We start from the raw sequence: 23,324 nt of genomic DNA, 5'->3' as shown, positions 1-23,324 counted from the left end.
ATTCTTCTAAGTAGTACCCCAGCATGACCGCAGTCTAATGACTGAGACAAGTAAAAGATGAATGAGTATTACTGAATATATGACTGAACTAAAATCAGCCATCCTCTGTATGTGTTTGTGTGTATATGCACATGTACATCACCAGTGTTAATAGAACTTCATTTTACATTTCCTCCATTAAAACTAACAAAACACAGTATTGCAATAATTTATCATTAAAAATTCATAAAAAAAAAAAAACAAACTCCCAAAGCTCTACCTTCCCTGGAATTTCCTACTTAAATTTGAGCCTTTCAAAAGAAACCCTCTTGATGCTTTATTAGCATTCACAAAAGAAAGCAGTCGGTTTGTCACACTCAGCTTGTGCTTGCATTCTAGAGAATATATTATAGCATTTCTTTTGCAATTCTGCAATTTCTTAAAGGTCTAAGAAACCAATTTTTTCTTAACACTTTTACTACAGATATCAGGTTTATCCACTCAAAATTTCATTACCTTTAACTGTGGAAAGTAGTTTTATGTACTAATCTATCTTTCATTGAGGAATGTCATTTATTAAAATATTTTTTTGTTGAGATACATCAATTTTATTGAGGCAGCATAAATTAAAAGAAAATACCAATTCTATTTTTTTGGTACACATTTAACATCATTACTGGAATAACCATGAAATTTGATTCGCAGTTAAAGGATTAAAATTTTTGTTATCCCATTACATTATATAAGTAGAACAGCTTTAAGTACTTAACTGGAGATTTTATAAAAACATAAAGAAGAAAGAGAAAAAGAGAAAAAAAACACTGTCACAGAATTACTGGGATTTTCACTGACAACTTACAAAACCATATTGAATTAATTAACAAAATGTATTTGACAAACTAAAATTCATGTGAGCATTGCATTTCTAAACTAATGTGCACAGGCAGTAAAATAATGGCAACTATGAAGAAATATTAACTATTTGGATGGATGATATGTCACTCACTACTCTCCCAAGCTAATTATCCAGCAAAAAGCACTGAATATATGAAATCAGTTGAACAAGAAGCTGAAGAAGTTAGCCAAATGTTTGTTGAAACTACTTTAATCAATGATAGTTTTGTACAAATGAAGCAGAAAGTAGGATCTGAAGAAGCCAATGTTATATTCAAAAGTTTTGAAGATTCTAAGGAGTTAAAAGTAGGTAGGTGTTGACTTCACAAAGCAAAGAAAAAATTCCTCCTCAGCTGGCTTTAATAATACAGATTAGTGAAATAACATGCTCTACTTTCAGAAAATGACTCACATATTGAGTGAAACACGACAATTAAAAGATCTGTAATAATAGTGCTGAATTGCTAGAGTAAAGAATAAGACATTTGTCAGGTAGCAACTAAGTAACTAACTTGTGATGCATATTTTTGTATAAGTCTAACAGAACCAATAATCTTAGAAACAACTTTTTTTTTTTTTTTTTTTGTTCAATAAATTAGCTATTTTGTTTAAAATAACTCTTCCATATAAAATGTAAATGTGGTTCAATTGAATTTTGTTCAAAGAGGACTACTGGATTTTAACCCTTTCAACCCAGAATTTTTTCAAGATTTGCATGCATTTTCTCTAAAATTTTGGTAAAACTATATAGTGTAGATGCTTATTAGACAGTTTATGATGGTGCCAATTAAGTAGACACTATTTTTAGTCTGGTACATATTTGTACCATTTGGGTTATCTAATCTACCATGCATGTACCATTGTATTTAGATGAAGTACCATGTATGTACCAGTTGTATCAAAATACTGCAGTGAATCTTGCAAAAAAAAAAAAAAAAAATGAAAATTTCAAATATTAGGGAGTAATATGAAGGTTGATTGAAAAATTGTATATGTATGTTTGATTCACAACAAAATGAAGTTTCTCTATAGAACAGTTTATAACACAACTGGAACAATCTTAGCTATACAACAAACAATGGTACAAGAGTGTACCTATAGAAAACCACAATGGTACAGGGGTGTACCACTCAAAATTATCAATTTTAGAAATATGTATTGCAACATTGTTGCAAGAATATTACTATCCAAAACTTATAAACTATGCACAATATGTTTATAATTAAGTAAATTTGTTTACAGTGAAGAAAATTTTATAAATAACTTACCAAAGCATGAGAACCAATAATAAACACTTAAAAGTAGTTAGTAATGGCAGGGATTAGGGTTATATGTGAGCCTTTTGAGCTGTCATTATAGTGTCATACACTCCGATCATATGTCTGATGCTACATACATACCAGAAAAACCAGAGTGATACTATACTGTATCACACAGAATAGGAATTTTAAAGATTTGAGTTGTAAAATTTTTGACTGGTACAAATATGTACCAGCCGGGCCGAAATGGTTAAATAAGTATATTAGTTTTTTCAATGATTTAAAAAATCTTATCTACATAAAACCTACAGTTTACTTTCATCTAATAATGAAGTTTCTCATAATGAACTAAAAGAGATGAAAATGATGGGGAGGACAGTCAGTTAAGCTTGGTAAGCAACACACACCATGGTTTCTAGTATTACCCTTGTGTCAAAGTATGTTTTGCTATAAGTGGAGGGGTTTTCTCTAGAACTGCACATCACCAGTCAGCATGGTCCTTTATCATCTCCTCCATGAGATGCAGTATCTTCAGGTCAGCTTCTATCATTTTGTGTCCAAGTCTTACTTGGTTTCTTTCTTCCATAGGTTGCTATAACTTGCTGCAAATGCAACACATGGCCATACCAGCACAGCCTTCTCTCTTGACCATAACACATGATTCCATTTATAGCTAGTTGTTTCTTTAGCTCATTTGTTTTGTAGTGCTCATTCACACTAACACTGTACATCTATCAACGTTTCCTGACTTAATTTCTTTATAGTCTTTACAAGCATTCTGCATTCGAAGCCTGTATTTCACTACCATGCTCACATACTTACATAGATACATACAGACCGTACAAGCATACATAAATGGTGTGTTGAAATGTTCTACCAACATTGGCTTGCTTCTAAGATTGCTATATAAGTATTTGAAAGGAAGTATTGAGTCAAACACAATATAGTCTACTTCTTGAACATTAATACTAACACTAATGATTTCTAACAATGTAACACTGATTTTGGAGGAGGGATATAGTGAATTAAAATAAGCCCAGTACTCCACTGGTACTTCAACAGTTTGGGTTTAGATAATATATGATTGCAATGTAATAAATCCATCATCGAATACCAAATTTCAACTCATTAAAACATAAAAAATACTACTTTTGTTTTTATTTGCAATATATTTATAACCAAAAATGTGCAGCATTTCCCATTTTGATAGGTTGCTGCAAGTGATTTTATAAGGGTAAAAAATAGCTTCCTCAAACTTCAATTTGATTTCAAAAAAAAAAAAAAAAAAATACTATAAAATAAATAGCACTATTGTACTTATTCAATTTGGTAATAAAATCTTGCTGTCTTCTTTCCTTATTTGTTCATAATGATGCTTTAAAATGTTGCTGTTGTTGTCCAATCTTAATTTAAAGTCTAAATGGACATATTTTACATTTACACAAGCAGGAGTAATCACATTTCAAGTGTCTTAGTAACTCATACTTTGCTGTATATCTGACACCCATTAAGAGTTAATACAAAGAATAAGTTTTGAAAATAAATAGACGGCAACAACAATAAGAACAGCATTTTGGAGGAAAAGTAAACAAGTACAACACTTCTAACTATTAATTTGACAATGGCTACATTTCTTAAAAATTTCCAAGTTTCATAAGCACATTTCAAGTATGTAACAACTAAATACCAATCCAAGAGTTTCTATTAGCTCATTGATTTTTCTTAGTTTCAGTTCTTACTGTCCATTTGTAGCTTCTTCACCTTTCATCCGATTCAGATCTGACAACCATCAAATACAAGAAAATAGTAATTCCCATCTAGTACACACCATTAAATCTCATCTTATGCAAATCATTACAATCATCTTTAGTGGTAACTTAGTGCCTCAAATGGACATTCTCCCTTGTACATGTAGCATATGGTTATATCTATCTATATTTTTATATTTGCAACATTATAAAACATGGTTGACTCTGTAAGTTTATCTTTACGTAAAGATGGCTAACAATACTGTTTTATTTATATATTTATGTTTATTGAATACTTTAAAGTTTCTGTGGCTTTGATCTCTAAGTTGTTACATATTGTTTATACAACCACCTCCATGATTATATATCATACACACACATATATATATATATAAAGAGATATTACATACATAGACAGAAAAAAATAAAAAGAAAGTGTAAGGAAAATGAGAGAGTGAAAAGTGAAGACAAAGTGAAGGTAAGAAGTACACAGATTGGTGATAAGTTGTATGAAATCAGTAAGTAGTACATTGTTTGAAGACACCAGCTGAAATGTCAAGTTTAGAATTTATTTGTCTAAAGGAAAGTGTGTGTGTGTGTGTGTGTGTGTGTGTGGTGCATAATAATGATAGACTGAAGGTGATTATTGAGTATTAAGGATCTATGGAGAGTGCTGGGTCAATAAGGAACCAAAAAGTTATGTTATCACTGATATGGCATTGTGTCTATGACCAGCTGCTTGGTACACCAAGTTATAAATCGGAACAATTTGAATTTGTATATGGTAGTAAAAGTAAATTAAATGAATGTTTTGTTAGTTTCAAGTACTGAATTTAACTTCTCTTACAGTGGACAACAGCTTGGAGTTAGTCTCCAAGATAATTTCCTCTAGATACAGTATACAAAGACAAAGTCTTCATGCTCTTCAGACTTTCTTTCCCCCAAATATCAAATCAGTTGACAATGTCAACATTATGGGACTTAAGACAATAAGTGTTTGGTTATCTAAAACTATGGCCCTAATTCTAACTAATTAATTGCCTCTAATGCAGTTACAGCTTTCTTTTTACTCCACCTACACATAGATTTTATCTATTACCCCTTTAGCATTTAAATCAACCATACACAGCCCAAATATTTTACCTTCTTTATATTCAAACTAGTCACACCAAACTTCTCACAATGTCGGTCTTAAAAATAATCACGTCATCAAAATCTTAAAATTATGAGATAATGCATGATGAACTCAAAAGGATGTGAATAGACATGTATCACATTTGACACAACCTTTTTCAGGTGGTCCACAAAAATTCAAAAGGAATATTTCATCAATTACCAAATATTAATTTACTTTTAATTGCATTATGCAACACTATAGGACATATACCTTGTGTATCATTATATTAAAGAAACAAAGTACACTTGCAGTATAATGTGGGCTCTGCCAATTTGAGATGCCCTTCAGTACAAGACAACACAAGTATTTAGTGGTGTCAATACAATACAATAGATTATGAGAATTAGCATTACTTAAATGCATAGAAACATAAAGAAACAAAAAGAAAAAAAATAATAAATAAACAAGTTGATAAGGAAAATAACCTGCCTCTCCAATCAAATATTTATATAGAAAAGAAAATAATAAAATTTCTGGTTCAGTGTTACATTCAGTTATCAGCAATGATCTGCATTTTACTTTTGGTTAGACATTAATGAGAATAGATATTACGTATGATTTTGGAAAGCAATAGAAAGGTGTGTGTGTGTGTGTGTGTGTGTGTGTGTGTATAGCATGAGGTAGTCATTGTTCAAGTAACTTAACCTAATTAAAAAAATAATATATTTTAATGCCAGGAAGTAAAATATTAAAAAAAAAATATTTCACAGTATTCTCAGGGCTTCAGATAATGTGTCGATAAACATTGTTCGGCTATCATGCAAAACCAAACAAATGATATTTTTCCCCTAATGACATAATTATCAGCAAATAATTTAGAAACACTAGCTATGCATGAACATAAAATGATCTATACAATCATAATTTCCCTAGTCAGAATATCTACGTCTGATTAAAGATGCGAAGTGAGAAAATAAAACTTTTAGTTTGCACATATAATGTCAATTTTCAATTATTTTCTTTTTTGTTTTATTTTTTATTTTATTCTTTTTTTTTTTTCTTATGAATTCTGATAATCATCTTGAGAAAAAAAAATGTCATGGTGAAAAATAAGAGTAAATACAAATCAACTGTACCTCTTTCACTGGCATCATCTACCATGATAACTTCTTCCAATAATTCTGGAGGAGATCTGTTGATGATACTATGTACAGTCCGTAGTAGTGTAGACCAAGCTTCATTATGAAACACTATAATTATACTTGTTTTTAGATATTTTTCTATGGTGTAAGTTTTTTTCTTGCACCTGGAAATCATAAGGAGTAAAAATTATAAACATTTTCAAGGTCATGTAACAAGCAAAATAAAACAGACAAAAACCATTAGTATATTTAAGAAAATACATACACTTCAGCAATTTATAATTCTTTGCAGTACACCTTAAAATTAATCAAAATGAGTACTCTACAAAGCAGAGTATTTATTTTGTACTCATTCAGCCTTGAACTGTCTCCATAGATGACACTGAACTCCTGCAGGATCAGTCTGCTTAACTAAAAATGTTTCAACATTCAGTGGGGATACTACATAAATACCTGTTTCTGGTAGTAGAGATACAAACAAGACTTAAAAGTTGAGGGTAGGTGTTAGTCAAGAACATAAACCCCAGTACTTAACTAATATTCTATTTTATTGACCCCTGGAGAAATGAAAGACAAAAATTGACCTCGATGGGATTAGAACTCAGAATGTAAAGAGCCAGAAGAGATACTGTAAGGTACTTTGTCTGATACGCCAATGTTGCTGCACATCTTCCACCGAATAGCTGTTGATCCACTACACAAATAATAGCAGATTCATTGAGTTATAATGTTACTGAGTTCAAATATTGGAGAAGTATTCCAATAAATGTTTATAGAACTGATAATCATCTACTATTGACAGCATTTAATTGAAGGATGACAGTTACACCTTCAGTACATATTGAAAAGTGAAAGTTGCACCTACAATGCATATGAAAATGTGGAGATGACACTACATGTCACAATTTCAAATGTATTACACTTGCATAAATTAATATTGATTCAATACTAATTCTTATTTACTGTTGTTTTAGCGAGAGTAAAACCTTTATTAACCTTTTTTCCTGGGTTAGCATGTGTGGGAAATTTATTGCAAATTTGGATATTTTCACAGGATTATATGAGCAATTACTTTTCTCTTCCTATTAACTACACTGGTGCAAATGACATCACAACACCTATTAAGGTGGTTGAGTGTGACTTGAAGAAGATTTGGCATCAATGTCTAGCAGGTAGAGCCACAACATAGAAGGTCCTTCATTGATATTATATTGCTAGAAGATGTATAGGCAATAAATATGAGTAACTGCTTGAAAGTCAACAGATGAAAAAGGATGAAATACCACTAAGTTATTAGTGTATGCGATTGTAGTTTTCACTATGTTGTGAAAAGTGACAATGCACACCACATAGACAGATTCCATAAGTCCATACAAGCAAATCCTGCAAGGGAAAACTTAAGATAGAAGCTTTCTGCCAGAACTACATCTTGTGAACCAAATGTGTGCCATGGAAGGCAAGTACATATACACAGGCTGCCTGATGCTAGGGAAAACAAGTGTATAACAATAGAGACAGCTGTAGAGATAGTAGAGAAAATAACAATGAGAGAGAATATGGAAGAGGGAAGACAGAAATGGAAAATAAAATGTGGGTTTATATTAGACTGTCATACTACAGTGAACAGATAAAAACTAATTAACCATTCAGCTTTTAAACTGGCCAAATCTGGCCCATATATTCTATCTGCTAGATATGGCATCTCACACCTATGCTACAATGTCATTCTAAAACTAGGCAATTACATCATTGATATCTTGAAGCTACAAGATAATAGATAACTAATTCAAAACAATGTGAATAAATAAGCATTACATTTGACAGAGTAATCTGAATGTTAAAGGGTAAAGAAAGTGTTGAAGGAAATTTGAGATTCCTGTCAGAATAATAAGGTCTGGCTGTACTGTCATTAAGCCAGAAATAAAAACAGACACATGCTACCTTAGCTGATATCTAATCAGATCAGAAAATAAATCACCAGACAGTAGCTGGTCAATATATTTAAAATCCAACATTCTTTATATGTTAACTTACCAATTCAGAGAAATGTACATTGGGTCAACAGAATGGCCATTATACAAGAGAATACATAAACAATCTCACTAAGTATTAACATCCAGTGCAGCATTTTAACACTTTATAACAGTTCAAAGATATATACAAACACATGTCTTAGCTGGATGCACAGCTATAAACCTTCAAGTTGTAGTGACAAGCTTCATTAGGAAAGGGAATTCCACTCATGTGATGTGGAACTCAATGGGAAATAACTTCTACAACTGTGAGGTAGAATTAGCTACATAGTATCTCCGAACAATAAAGATATGTATTCCTGCATCTCTGACCTCTAATTTACCAATCTACTGATGCTGGGTGGGGGTGGGGATTTAGAGCAAAGGGTTATGATCTAGTAGTTAAACAAAAGAACTAAGATCTAGTAGTTAAGCAATAAATCTTAAACCAATCAATAGCTATTTGTAATGTTAATTTATTCCTGAAAATCTGTTATCAACCACACATAAACTCAATATGTGTATGTATGAGAGAGAAAGATAGATAGATAGATAGATAGAGAGAGAGATAGAGAGAGAGAGAGAGAGAGAGAGAGAGAGAGAGAGAGAGAGAGAGAGAGAGAGAGAGAGAGAGAGAGAGAGAGAGAGAAAGAGAGAGAGAGAGAGAGAAAGAGTATTCATGAATTCTCCAGGATCACAACAATAGTAACCCTGTGTAACTTATAAACAAAATAATAATACACCTTCTACTTGATATACAGAGTACCTTAACTATGCTTTCTTCAGTTTCTATGACTGGGTGCTCTTCCTAAAGCCAACTAGTTTACTGAGTGCGTTTTTCAAGTGACAATCATTTGAGAGGTTACCAACTAACTCACAAAACTAAGATCCCCTACAACTGAATGAGAGTATAGTATGCTGGGTGTTGAGAGGTTAAAATATGAAAGAAGTGGTAGGAACAAGTAGACACATGGTTACTTTGCATTACATAAGCATAGGTGGGGGTGATTGAAGTAGAGATGATGGGAAGATAAGATGGTGAAATGTTAGAATGAGCCCACATGAGACAAGAAGGAGAACAGAAGATTGGGGATAGAAGAATGGGATGGGTGGGTAGAGGTTGCAGGAATGTATGGAGAGAGTGAGGGATGTTTAAAGATGTTTAGGGGGTGAATGCAAGTGAATGATGAATAACAATGGGAGAAGGTGGTCAATGATAAATGGGTTGGAGCTAAGGTGATGACTGGCAGTACAGAAAGTGTAAAGAGCAACAGAATAGCAATAATACAGTAGGAAGAGGAAAGATACGAGAAAGAGTGATGCCTGGGTGGTAAGATTGTGTGAGAGTGAGAGACAGTGTGTAAGGAGAATGAAAGACATGGTGATAGGAGTGTATCAATGGTAAGTGGCTCATGGAATAGGAAGTAATAGGTAGCACAGAAAAGAAATCAATGCAAAATTTGAGTGAAGAGAGACAGCATAAAGAACAAAGGATGAATGACAAAGAAAGTAGTTCCAGGCAGTGGGAGAGATAACTGGTTGTATAGATTTGGATGATGAAATATGTAATCATGTTCTTATTTAATTACAACAGCAGAATGCTAGTCTGGCCAGTGATAAAGGGATCAGTGACAGAGATGAGAGAGTGGTAGGGAAAGGATTGATGGAGGAAAAATAGGGTGAGGGGTTGCAGTTGTGTATATATACAGAATGCTTCTGGAACCTTTGTTTTGCTCTGAAGGGTGGGTCTCCTTGAACACTGCATATTGCCAACCATCTCAGTCCTGTGATCAGCCTTTACTATTGCTTCTCATGTCTTTTTGAATCTCACTCTTCCACAAACTCCATCCACACTGAGTGGCACTTCTTTATGCAGATGTCCTCATTCATATGGATCATGCATCCATACCAGTGCAGTATTCTCTCTTAAGTCCAGTTTTTCTCTCAACATATTTCTACTTTGTCATTCCTGCACATCCATCAGAGCATGCTCGCTTCATTTTCTTTCCAGTATTGTGTATTCAAAGTGTGCAGGCTTTGAATGCAGACGACTTATGAAGACTTTTGCATTCTGCTCAAATTTCTCTGTAGATTGAAAGACTGATGGAAAACTTAATTGATTTTCAACCATTAGTAGGGTCTCATCAGAGATCTAATCCCTGACAAACAAGTAGCCAATCCATCTATATACACATTAAATTTAGTAGCTTCAGAGAACTGGGGCAACTAATTTGCATACTATAAGCTCATTCTGTTCCAAAGACCTACTCTTAAATATGTCACCTTGACTTCACAACTACCTAACTTGAACATTGCTATATTTACTTGGACATATTTATATTTTCTTATTACTTGTGTTATTCCCCCCCCCCCTTCTCCATGTGTATATAAAAGAGAAAATTGTTTTGAGAAATTGTATTTCAACATATCATCTGAAGATGTGGTCGGTGATTAATTTAATATGCATTATTGATTTTTCTGCCTATCTTTTAAACTATATGTGTGAATGTACACACACACACACAAATATATGTCACCATCATGATGTATATACATATATAAATGTAATATCCAAGGATCAAGGGAAAGGAAGAAGGTTAGCTTCAAGCAAGCCATAGGAAACAACTTTCAGGAACAATAGTGGTTTACTGAGGCGAAAGGTTGTGGATTTTTACCGTATCGAAGTATGGAAAGCTGAAAAGATGTTTCATATTTCATGGTAGGCAGGCAGGGTTACCAAGTATGCAAAGAGTTAAGGAATGGAGTAGATACTATCTGGGCTACACAGGTTTCATAGCAAGTGGAACCTTGGAAGTAGTAAATATCTAAGCAAGGTGTATACCGCAGGCTACTCTTCAGGCCAAGGGTATCTTGATTAAATGAAGTATATATATTATATATATATTATAGATTTAATCAAAAGATTAAATGTGGTACTTAAAATGTATGAGGCACCAGAATTTGGTAGGATAAAAACCAAAAACAAAATCAAGAGATTTGGTGAATAAAAATTTGAAGATAAGCAACAAAAATTCAATAGGTTATAGCAGTACGTACGTTTCGTATAAGCTCCATTTATTCATGTGGTGAGAACACCACAGAATGTACAATGAAAATGTACTCCTCAGTTGCATAATGGAATTTCATTTTAGAAAGTCATTTTGAGGATGTTTGCAAAAAATTCCATTATGCAGCTGAGGAGTACATTTTCATTGTACATTCTGTGGTGTTCTCACCACATGAATAAATGGAGCTTGTACGAAACGTACGTACTGCTATAACCTATTGAATTTTTGTTGCTTATCTTCAAATTATTATATATATTATATATATATATATATATAATGTGAGTAGTTATATGGCTCCTCCACAGAGAAAGAAACCTGTTTGCTCTGGTCCCTTCTCTCATACTTTGATCCCAGACCTAGCATAAAACTCAACCACCTTAGGGTTTGTATTCTTGTAAGCTGCATGATGACCTCACTAGTGCTGGTGGCATAAAAATGTTTCTTGCTATATAGGAGATATATGACTGATGGAGATAAGAGGAAGGTAGTGTTCACAGAATATCAAGATGGTGTGTGTAAGAGAAGACAAGGCTAGTGGATTACAGGAGGGGATGAAAGAGTGGATAATTTCATAAGAGGGTGAAGAGGAAGTGTGGAGGTGGAGGTGAGTGTAATGAATGAAGAATGAGGGTGGGAGGTGCAGACGATGAGAAATATCAATATGCAGAGGAGTGAGGTGGGAGATATGAGTAACTTAGGAAGAATAGAAGTGAAAGTAGTAGAATGATGTGCAAGGTATAGGAGTTGTGGAGAGGAAGAGATAGGGATACATAAGGGGTTATAGTAGGTGGGTCATGATGGTAGATATGGGAGGGCATTGAGAAAGATAACAGATAAGAGAGGTGTTTAGAATGGAGTTTAGCAGAGGAGAAAAAGGGCAGTGGCAGAATGCACAGAAAGGAAGTGTTTAGTTGAAATAGTGAGGGCAAGGATGATAAGGAATGGAAGTAGTTTGGGAGGATGAGACTGTTTGGGAAGGTATGGGATGTATTATGTGTGGTATTGCTTGCAGTGAGTACAGCAGCTATGAAGTACCATAGATGGGGGGGGGGATGCTTGACACAGCTTCACATACAAGCATGTGTGTGTGGTTTTAGGACATCATTTTTGCTATAACGAGCAAACTTTCACACATGTATAAATATGATAGGCTTCCATATGGTTTCCATCTACCAATTTCACTTGCAAGGCATTGGCAGGCTGAGGCTATAATAGAATTTGTTCAATGTACCACCACATAGTGGGATAGAACCTGAAACCATTTGGTTATGAAATGAAGTCCCTCTCTATTCAGGCATATCTGCACCTTTACCTTTTAATAAGATATGTCTTTTGCAGGGTAATGTACATGAAAAGTAGCTTACCACATACGAAAACATGGTTTGATTAGTAAAGTATAAAAATACACTGAAGAACTTGGGAAGTGATACTTGATATAAAGCCAGCATTAATTATGCTACCAACCCAGATAATTAAGAACACATTTAATGGATACAGCAGCTCTCTTAAGCAATGGCAAGAGAAAGAATTATGAATGGAAAATTACTCTCATAGATATTTCAGAATGAACTACCTCTCTCTCTCTCTCTCTCTCTGCATGTATGTGTGTGTGTGTATATATATATATATATATATATATATATATACACACACACACATAAAAACACATAATGGAGAGAGGAGTTAGTGTGTATATATGCACAACCTCACACAATGAGTAGAACTGTTATGAAATATATCAGCAACTCCTGTGGTTAATTTCTCAGAATATTTGATCGCCAACATGAAACATACAACAAATATTGATTAGTACTGTCACAGAGAGGTTCACTCATGGTCATTATGCATACTTGAAGCTATCATTATAAATCTCATATGCACCTTTGATGAGTATCAACTCCTTAAAGCTAAACCCATCCCTAAAATTTAGGGAGAGTTTAATACTGTTTTATAGTTTTGTCTTCACGCAGAAGACAAATCATCTACAAGTGTTGCAGTACAGGAATAGATCAGAGTATCTAACTTATACACATTGAAAAGATTTTTATTTCATTTGCCACCAACAAACTTACTAACTACAAGATCATCCCTAAATCTCTAAGCTGTAAATTACAGCATTAAAAACTGAGCTATCACAGAGTTGATGAAAACTTAACTATTATATTTTCCTGTTCAATAAGAAATAAGATAGGAATGCATTTTGGAGAAGACACAAGAATGCTAACACATAATGGGGCTAAGATGCCATATTGATCAAGAAGCCATAGTGCAAATAGTATGTAAACATTACTTGCAATCATAAGACCAACATAGATATACTGTTGTAACTTCTGATAATTATATTCTGATATGATGTCATGTTCTATAGGAAGGTTGTCAAACTATTCTCAAGTACAATGAGCTGTAAACTTGTAGAAGAAGGCAGAGAAACTCCTCTGGCTAAAAATAATAAACCCTTTGCATGTTTAAATATTATAAAACAAGCTGCTAAAATAAAATATATTGATCTATATTTCTCAACAACAACATTATAACTATCTGTCTAGCACTCATTATATATTAAACAATTGTCATAAAAATGAAATGATAGCTAAAGTTTCACAGGGTGGTTGTTCACTCGTAAACCGCAATTGGAACAAAAACATGGATTAAATCAATATCAGCTCCAAGAAGACCCTATGGTATGAGGGTGGGTTGAAAAGTTCATATGTTGATTATAAAGGAGTGATGCTACAATGGTGAAATGTTACATGCATTAATTTCAACTTTTCTTATTAATAACTGTATTGTTTCTTTCCAGGTAAACTGACATCTTACTGTTCAAAGAAGAATTCAAAAGTAATTAGTAGTGGCTTCTCTTGAAGATGAACAAAATCTGGCATCATGGTGTTATCAATTACCTGCAGGAAAATGGGTTTAATCCCCAAGGACATTCATGCTGATATGGTTACTACATTAGGGGATGATGCTCCAGTGTTATCAACAATGCAAAAGTGGGCAGCTGAATTTAGAATTCTGTACAATGAACTTGGCATGACAGGCTTCTGCTTGGTAGGTTTCATGTCTTCTGACATCTGATCAAAAATGCACCAGACTGATCACACAATGGGAAAATCTGACATTGTTTGAGGCATATCCAGCTGGTTTCCTTGAATGTTTCCTAATCCAAGATGAGTGTTGGGTTCTTCACTTTGAGCCAGAGACAAAGAGACAATCCATGCACTGGAAACACCCCTCCTCACCTGTTATAAAGAACATCTGCAGAGAAGATGATGGCTTCAGTTTTTTAAGATGCAAAAGGAGTTGTGTTTATTGACTATCTTCAAAAGTTCACACCATCAATGGAGAGTACTATGCCAAATTGCTGAGGCAGTTACAAAAGGCTATAAAGACCAAATGCCCAGGGAAACTGACAAAAGGAGTCTTGTTTCATTAAAGACAATGCTCTAGCAACTAAGTCCTTGCTTTCAGTGGCTGCTGCGTGTGATTGTGACTTTGAACTGGTTGATCACCCTTCCTATTCTCATGATTTGGCTATTATCTGTTCTCCAACATGAAAATACACTTGGCTGGGAGCTAGTATCGCAGTGATGATGTTGTCATATCTGGTGTTGATGACTTTTGTGACCAACAGGATGAAAGCTTGTTCACCAATAGGATCAAAGCACTGCAACACTGATGGAAGAAGTGTGTGGACTGCAAGAAGAACTATGTTGAAAAGTACCCCTCATTTGGTCACATTCCATGAGAGTATCTTGGTCAGCTTATGAACTTTTTAGCTGACCCTTGGATTAATTGAATCCTTACATTTGAAGCATATAAGGTTATAAAAAAATCTCATGAGACAATTTACAATCTGATACTCTTAAGCATTTATCATTCAAGGATTTATTGTTTGACATGAAGAAGTGAATTTCAGAGAGTGTTTATCTTGCACAACATTACATGTGTTGTCGTGGATTGCAATACTTAACTGGTAAATTCTTAGTAGACAAAAACAATACAAGTATTTTCTATCTGTAACTGACTGATGTAGCTTAAAGCTACATGGATTCAGCAAGATACATAAATTCATCATTTAGAAAGGCCTTAGATATTAACCTTGTGGTAAGTTCACATTCAAATAATTATGGTAATACAAAAAACAAAATGCACCTGTGAAACTACCTTATTACAATATTGATTATGCTTTGACATGTACACATGTTTGAAAAAACAAAAACAAAGCAAAAGCCTCTCCTATTATCTACCCTAGCTAATTAAGGAAAAATATAAAGATATCAATTAGTAATAATTGCAAGAAAAAAACAGAACTCTATCAACATGCCTAATCCAGGAACTGAATCTGGGTTAGAGTTCCTTTAGTCTAAAGCTCTCTTAACTCAGCCATTGTTGTCTCATAATTTATATATACATATATCTATATATGCAAACTTTAGGTTAGTTAAAATATGCTTGTGACATATTTCAACTAGTAAAGACACATTTACTGCAGTTAACATGGAGAAAAGATTCTCTCTTATCTGTTGAATATGGTTGTATTCCCTGTCATTTAAGTGTGAATTTTCAAACAAAATACATTAAATAAGAGGTAGAGAGGAGACTCATTTCAAATTAAGAAGTACTTAATATTTTATTATATTTCTAACCCCTTATGTATTTCAATTAAATTCTAAAATAATTGTGAATTTAGATTGGTTTCATAAAACAACTTTAACTTTTATATTTATCAACATATTAATGTGATTTTTGGAACCTGATTTCACAAAATGTTCTTAACCAAATCTGTTTCATTGTTTTTGCCTTAAAGCGAATCTAAATACAGGTAAATACAAGTAAATTCAACAAAATATAAAATTATTAAAATTTTGTTTAAACATCAGGATAGAAAATGAGTTATTAGCTAATATTCAGTGAGTATACAAAATTTTAATAGAGAAGAATTGTGCAAATTACTAGATTACTTATAAGTTGAACTTAATTGTACATAAAGATAAAACAGAATGAAATACTAGAATTAGTCTTTGAAGAAAACTAGGAATGAAATACATGCCATCACCTAAATGAAATAAACTCACACGTATATAAATCCATAGAAACACATATAATAAGGATGATTCACAATCCAAATTAATCATGCTTTGAAGGTAAATTAAAGGTAAATAAAAAATAAAAACGAGGTAAATTTGAAAAAAAAAATTTAGAAATCAAATTTACACACACACATACACACACCCACAGTATTCTTAAAAATGCTTGGATTTCTAACTTTCTTCGAAGTATGTGAGAAACCTCAAAATATCTTTTTTTTCTTTGTTTACATTCTGTGTAACAATTTATTTTTGTAGTAATTGCTTCAAAGGAGAAAATAAAAGAAATAGTCTAATAGTTTCATTTCCAAGAAAAGATTGTGGCTAGGTCTAATATCTTCCTAAAAAATTACTAAGAAAAAGTTTTTAAATTCTTACTATATTCAGGTACAAATTCATTTTTTATTCACTATCAGAACTGAAGTCTGAATTGTTTCACTTTCAGAAAAAGAAATACCTGATTCATAATCACACATGTGGTTTTTATGTTTGCCATAGATTTTCTTATATTTTTCTGTTTTCTTTCAAAAATACTTTGAATTCAAATTCAGTGCTTGACAACATGAAACTGGTATCCAGTTTTCATCCACAGTGAAAAAAAATCTCCAAAAATTCGCAACACTCAGATATCATGTACAATTAATGGTGGACAGTGCAACTCAATTGTTTACATAGTGAAACCATGTTTGCACAAATGTATTAATGAGATTTCCACTGAAATTCTCATTTAAATAACGAATAAGTCATTTCAGCCAGTTTTGGGCAGTTTGATAATACTAATGACGATTTTTTGGGGAGGCTACAGCTGGGTTAGTAACTAAAACATTAAAAGTATAATAGATCTGTTTTGTCTTTATACAGTTTTACACCTTTCTGCTGCAGGTTGTTTTTTATTCCCCGCCTGAAATCTATTGGGTCATGCCATAAATAATGCAGTTTTTTAATACTTCTTTCATTTTTCAAAATTAAGATAAACAAAGTTGTTTTTTAATCTAAAATATGCTCCTCATTTTCTACAATGCTCTTCCATCTTTCTGGTAGAATGGCAAGACCCCTCTTTCCAAATTCACTTGTTCGTGACGAAAAATATTTTTTCTGTCCAAATGATTTTGAAGATTGTAGAATAAACGATAATCTGTCTGGCGAATATGGTGGGTGTGGCATCATTTCTCATTCAAACTGCTCCAGCCTTTGGAATGTCATCCTTGCTGTATGTGGGTGAGCATTATCCTGATATAAGAACACTTTTCAATGGTATGCAGGTATCAATGAATAGTTGAATGACCAAATCCAAGCTTCTCTGCTAGTTCCTCAACAGCTACAATGGGATTTTGTTCCACCAGAGTTTGCAGGATGTCCTCACCGAGCCTTACAGATCTTCCAGGATGAGGCTCATCTTCTAGGCTGTAGTTTCTGGCTTGGAATTTCTCCAACCACCATTAACACAGGCTTATGCTTATTGTCTGATACCTATATACTGCATTAATATTCCTCGCATTTTCTGTTGTGTTGTTGCCTTTATTGAACTCATAGAGCAAAATATGCCGAATATGCTCTTTTGTCACGTCCATTATAGCTTTGAAATAATAACTGTTAAAAATAGAACTGCAGTCTTCAAAACTTGCACTAAGTGCAAGGTAAAATTACTACCTGCTTTTATAGCAAGTTGATGTAGGTAGTTTATTTTGACCTCCTCCGACTTTTAGTTCATGCAATTGAAAAAAATCACATTATTTATGAGATGACCCAATATATATGTATAAATAAATGATAAACAGATGTATTGTAATATAATACTCTTATTAACACCAAACACTTTTACCATGTTAGATCTGGTAAACACACCCAACAAGTCAAATGTAGTTCAACCCACTGAAGTTAGATGCACACTTCTCATTAATCACACATTTAAATGTCATACTGAACAATATAGTTCCTGCGATACAAATAATGGGATTGTCAGAAATAGAATACTTTCTTCATAGCTTTTTGATTACAATTAATCTGGGCCAACATGATAACATCACTGTTTCCTTTGGGTCAATGAGACAAGGCCTTTATGCAGGCATGCAACCTGTTAAATACAGCAGCTATCAGATTTCCCTCAAATCATACAGGGTGGGGAAGACAGGATGGACGTTTTTGAAATGAATATTACTCAGCTCCAGCGGAAGGGAGATACGTACAACAGGTACCATTCGGTCCGTGGTGTCTTAGCATTTTTTTCCCCTTCAAGTGAAGCCATGGCACTGTGGATGATAGAGCATCATGTGTTTGCCTATGAGCTTATGACAGTTACGTGAAGAATAACAAGTCTGTCACAGCAGTTCAGCATGAGTTTCAGCATTCACTGAAATCAGGCAGTTCCCATCTGTAACACAATCTTACGATGGGTGAATGCACTTTGTACACAAGGTACACTAATGAATAGGAAACTGGTGGAAGCGTCACAAACAGTATGGACCCTGGAAATGTGGAACGCATTAGACAAGCTTTGATATGGAGTCTGAATTGCTCTGCTTGAAAGCATTCCACTGAACTTGGCATTGGTAATCGATCGGTAAAGCATATTTTGCATGAAGACCTGCATTTCCACCTGTACAAATTTGTCATTGGGCAACAATTGAAACCATGGGACTATGCACAGCAGCTTAACTTTGTACGTCAGATGGAAGCAATTTTTGAGGCAAAGAACAACATCATTTTGTTAATGAGCGATGAAGCTCATTTTCATCTCAGTAGCATGGTGAATCAACAGAACTGTCTTTATTAGGCTCTTGAAAATCTGAGAGAACTGTAAGAAAGACCACAGCACAGTCCAAAAGTGATGGTCTGGTGTGCTGTTGAAAAAGCTACCATCATTGGTCCTTACTTTTTTGAAGACAATAATGGAAATGCTGTTCCTGTGAACTCCGAGCGTTACATCTAGATAAACAATTTCTTTGTGCCTGAATTATGATGAAAACATGCCTATTTGATGTATGTGGTTTCAGCAGGATGGGGCAACGGTCCACACAGCCAGATCAATGAAAGTTCTTTGCCGTCTCTTTGGTGACCATGTCATTTCAAGGCACTTGTGTATGTGCACAAGCCCTGTACATTGGATAATTTGAAGGAAGCTATTCACATGGAAATCGCCCAAATCGACAGAGCAATGCTGGAGAGAGTGGAGGCGAACTTCCAAGAATGCCTTCAGAAATGCATCAATGAAAACAGACACCTCATGATGGATGCTATTTTCCATGCTTGATTGTGACAAATGCTAATTCAATACAAACACATTGATGTCAATAAAATTTCTTTGCAGCTAAAATTAATGATTTTGTTAATTTTTCAAAAATGTCCATCCACTCTGCCTCACCTTGTACCATTATAAATTAGAAAAGGAAACATTAGGCAATGTACTCATATATATATATATATATATATGTATATATATATATATATATATATATATATATGGATTTAAGATATATTGGCGTATTGAATTAAATCAAATGTTGGCACATGTCATATCTTTTGTGTCATAAATGTAGATTGCTCTAGGCACAGGCATGGCTGTGTAGAAAGAAGTTTCTTTCCCTGCCTGACTGGCCTTCGTAGGATTTTCGAGCGAGATCGTTGCCAGTGCCCCTGGACTGGCTCTTGTGCGGGTGGCACATAAAATACACCATTTTGAGCATGGCCGTTGCTAGTACCTGACTGTACCTGACTGGCCTTCGTGCGGGTGACACGTAAAAGCACCCACTACACTCTCTGAGTGGTTGGCGTTAGGAAGGGCATCCAACTGTAGAAACTCTGCCAAATCAGATTGGAGGCTGGTGTTGCCATCCGGTTTCACCAGTCCTCAGTCAAATCGTCCAACCCATGCTAGCATGGAAAGCAGACGTTAAACGATGATGATGATGATGATGATGATTCAAAGTTCAGTACCACAGCATGGCACCTTGGGCAAGTGTCTTCTACTATATGTAGCCCTGTGAATGGATTTGTAGATGAAAATAGAGAGAAGCCCATTGTATATAGACGTGTGTGTGTGTGTGTCTTTGCCTGTCTCTCACCAATGCTTGACAACCAGAGGTGGGCTGTTTATGTCCCTGTAACTTAGCACTTCAGCAAAAAGGATTGACTGAATAAGTACCAGTCTTAGAAAAAAAATAAGTACTGGGGCTGATATGTGTGACTAAACTGTTCAAGGTGGTGCCCCAGCATTGCTGCAGTTTAATGACTGAAACAAGTAAAAGAGAAAAGATAGCTACATAGCACTCTTCAAGAACCAAGGCTATGTATAAGTACCAGTTACGCACTAGGGTCTATGTAATCAACTTGATCCCTTTGTCTGTCCTTGTTTGTCCCCTCTATGTTTAGCCTCGTGTGGGCAATAAAGAAATAAATAATAGAGAAGACGTATATGGATGAGCAGTAGTCAACACCCATGTGTACTTGTAACACAGTATTTTCTTCACTATCAATGATAATGTTGTCAGTTTTTTTTCTTATTGTACCATCAACAAAATAACACATCATGAGATTAAATGCTTACCAATGTGAAATGTTTCTGTCATCTAACCTCAATTTTGCACTTCATGGAAATCAGTCCAACCAGTAGAATGGAATTTAAAATTCCCAATTTTGAATAATGCTGGGACTTTATTTTACATGGAAACTCACAAACCAAAGTAACTACTTAAAAATCATTCAGAATGTAGTTTCAAGTATAAAAGGCCCTTAATCCCTTTTGATGCCAACTCACTTGAAACTGCCACTGGTTCTATAATACATTTATGTTTCAAACATTAGCTTAATAAGGACAAACCTATTTTACTAAATTCTTCATTATTTTCATAATTAACAGAAGCAAAGGCAGCATGTTTCAAAAGATATATGGTAACAAAAAGCATTGAAGGGCTCAGATTAATCCAATTGCTGCTCTATGATTTGCACATGGTTCTTTAATTTAGAGGGAATGTTTTTAACTTCCATAAATATTTCTTTTAATCAGAAATTTGTTTGGTAAATGCGGATCTGATGTTAAACAATAACTCTACGAACAACACTCTTAATTAACTTAAAAGAATGCTCCCCATTAACTTCAGAACCAAAAAAATCATTTCAGGTGCTCAGATCTTTTTAAAGAAAATGTCTGGAATTGATCAATCACACATTCCCCTAGCATTAGACAGCTGCATTAAATAAGTCTGAACAGGAAAATTACTTACCCGTCCATGCGGTAGTCAGGAAGGGATCTATTTAATGATATCATGTCACTAGCCACTAAATTGAATTGATTAATTTTAAATTTTTCTTTAGACTCTTGCTGCCTGTATGCTGGTACAATGACTGGTTTTCCATACTCCCCAGGACCTACTGCATGTGGTATCAAAACTGAAATGAAATGCAAATAATTTAATTAGAATAAAACCAGTAAGATGAATTTAAAAAGGTACTAATAAGTTGGAAATAATCATTGGCTTCAGTGGTGCAGAACTACTGTAACTTACACACCACACTAGTGGTTGTAGATAATCAATAATACAATAGTATAATTTTATGTCATCCAAACCTACCTTAGTCAATCAATAGACTATCTTACTATCATATCATGGTGTCAATTTAACTTCCAATTTATCAAAAACAAAAAGATTGATATTTAAGTTTGTTACAAATACATCAGCTTTGAGGGATTCTAAAGTAAGATAAGTTTCCAATTCTGAAGAATCAATTCTCCCAAGCACAGAGAGTAACAATTACCCACAGTAACAGGGATCATAAAAAGCTTCATTCCCATAAGAATACAGTAAATGAAACAGGATGGCTCCCATATTGTAGTTATTATAAGTGGAAGGTTCTCAAGGTCAAGACTACATTGGTAAGTTTTACAAAGCAATGCACTGCCTCAAAAAAAGTGAAGTTAATCTTAAGTTAATCACTATGTCAATCTACCCTTATAATAATACATATATACACTGAACCGCAAAAGAAACGAGATATTTTCAAATATCATTTTTATAAGGTAAATTCTGAAAATTAATTTTGGTGATGTAAGTGTAAATATTCCAAGATATGTACCCAAGCTATATGCATCGCACTTACAGAAACACATCTATCTGCAGAGATTAATGATGCAGAGATGCACTTACCAATGTAGCATATCTTCCGTATAGATAGAAGAAAAATAAGTCACAGTGGAGTTGCAATGTACATCCGCAAAGATGTCACACCATTAACCTTGTTAACGAAGTTGAACTCTGTGTGTGATACACTTTTAGTACATCTAATGTAACTTGATATAGTGATATGCACAATATATAGACCACGTGATGCCTCAAATCATGATGGAAAATTTGATGAAAGACTCAGTGGGAAAAAAGAAAGTACTAACATAATTGGATCAACGTAATACTAAATTTCTGTTGGGTGACTGCAACTTCCCCAACATCAGGTTGCGTGAGGGAAATATAACCCCAGGAATGAAGCACAATGAGCGAAATCAGGCAGAATCTCTGCTTGATCTTAGGAAAAGTTGTTTTATGGAGCTGTAACATCCTTGGGACTTATGTGAGATTATTGCTACACTGGTAACTATTTGTTTACTTTTTCCATGTTATTTGTACACATTGAGAAATACACATACATTCATATATATATATATATATATGAATGTAAGTAGATAGATAAATATATGTAGATATATAATTATATATATATATATATACACAGTGAGAATTTACAAAAAAAAAAAAGACGAATATGGGTGTGTAAACAACAAACAGATGTATTAGTTTAATGCTCAGGAAGTGAGAAAGTCTTTTACATTTCAAGCTTATGATCTTTGACAGAAAGTAACACAAGAATAAACAGGGACAATACAGTAGTGGTGATCCCGAAACGAAGGTGTGAGAGTGTGTATGTGCGTGTGGAAGGGGGCTGGTGACATTGATGCGTGTGTGTGTGTGTGTGTGTGTGTGCATGTGTAGGTGTAGGTGCTGGGAAGTGGTCAGTGCTAGTGTGTGTG

At 34.0% G+C, this 23,324-nt stretch overlaps 1 protein-coding gene across 14 annotated transcripts in view; it reads right to left on the bottom strand.

The window, feature by feature from the left end:
• LOC106872289 (polypeptide N-acetylgalactosaminyltransferase 1) overlaps nucleotides 1-23,324 on the bottom strand; it is a 527,244-nt gene that overhangs the window by 92,808 nt on the left and 411,112 nt on the right. For all 14 annotated transcript variants that reach the window (XM_014919219.2, XM_052969062.1, XM_052969078.1 and 11 more), the window contains 2 exons: nucleotides 21,529-21,694; nucleotides 6,134-6,303 (listed from right to left, as the gene is read on the bottom strand). In XM_014919219.2, the coding sequence (XP_014774705.1) occupies nucleotides 6,134-6,303; nucleotides 21,529-21,694 (336 nt within the window). The remainder of the gene's footprint in view (nucleotides 1-6,133; nucleotides 6,304-21,528; nucleotides 21,695-23,324) is intronic.

Source organism: Octopus bimaculoides, chromosome 1, assembly GCF_001194135.2.
Source record: "Octopus bimaculoides isolate UCB-OBI-ISO-001 chromosome 1, ASM119413v2, whole genome shotgun sequence".
In the NCBI taxonomy this organism is placed as follows: Eukaryota; Metazoa; Mollusca; class Cephalopoda; order Octopoda; family Octopodidae; genus Octopus; species Octopus bimaculoides.
This window is presented reverse-complemented; position numbering and strand designations above follow the sequence as displayed.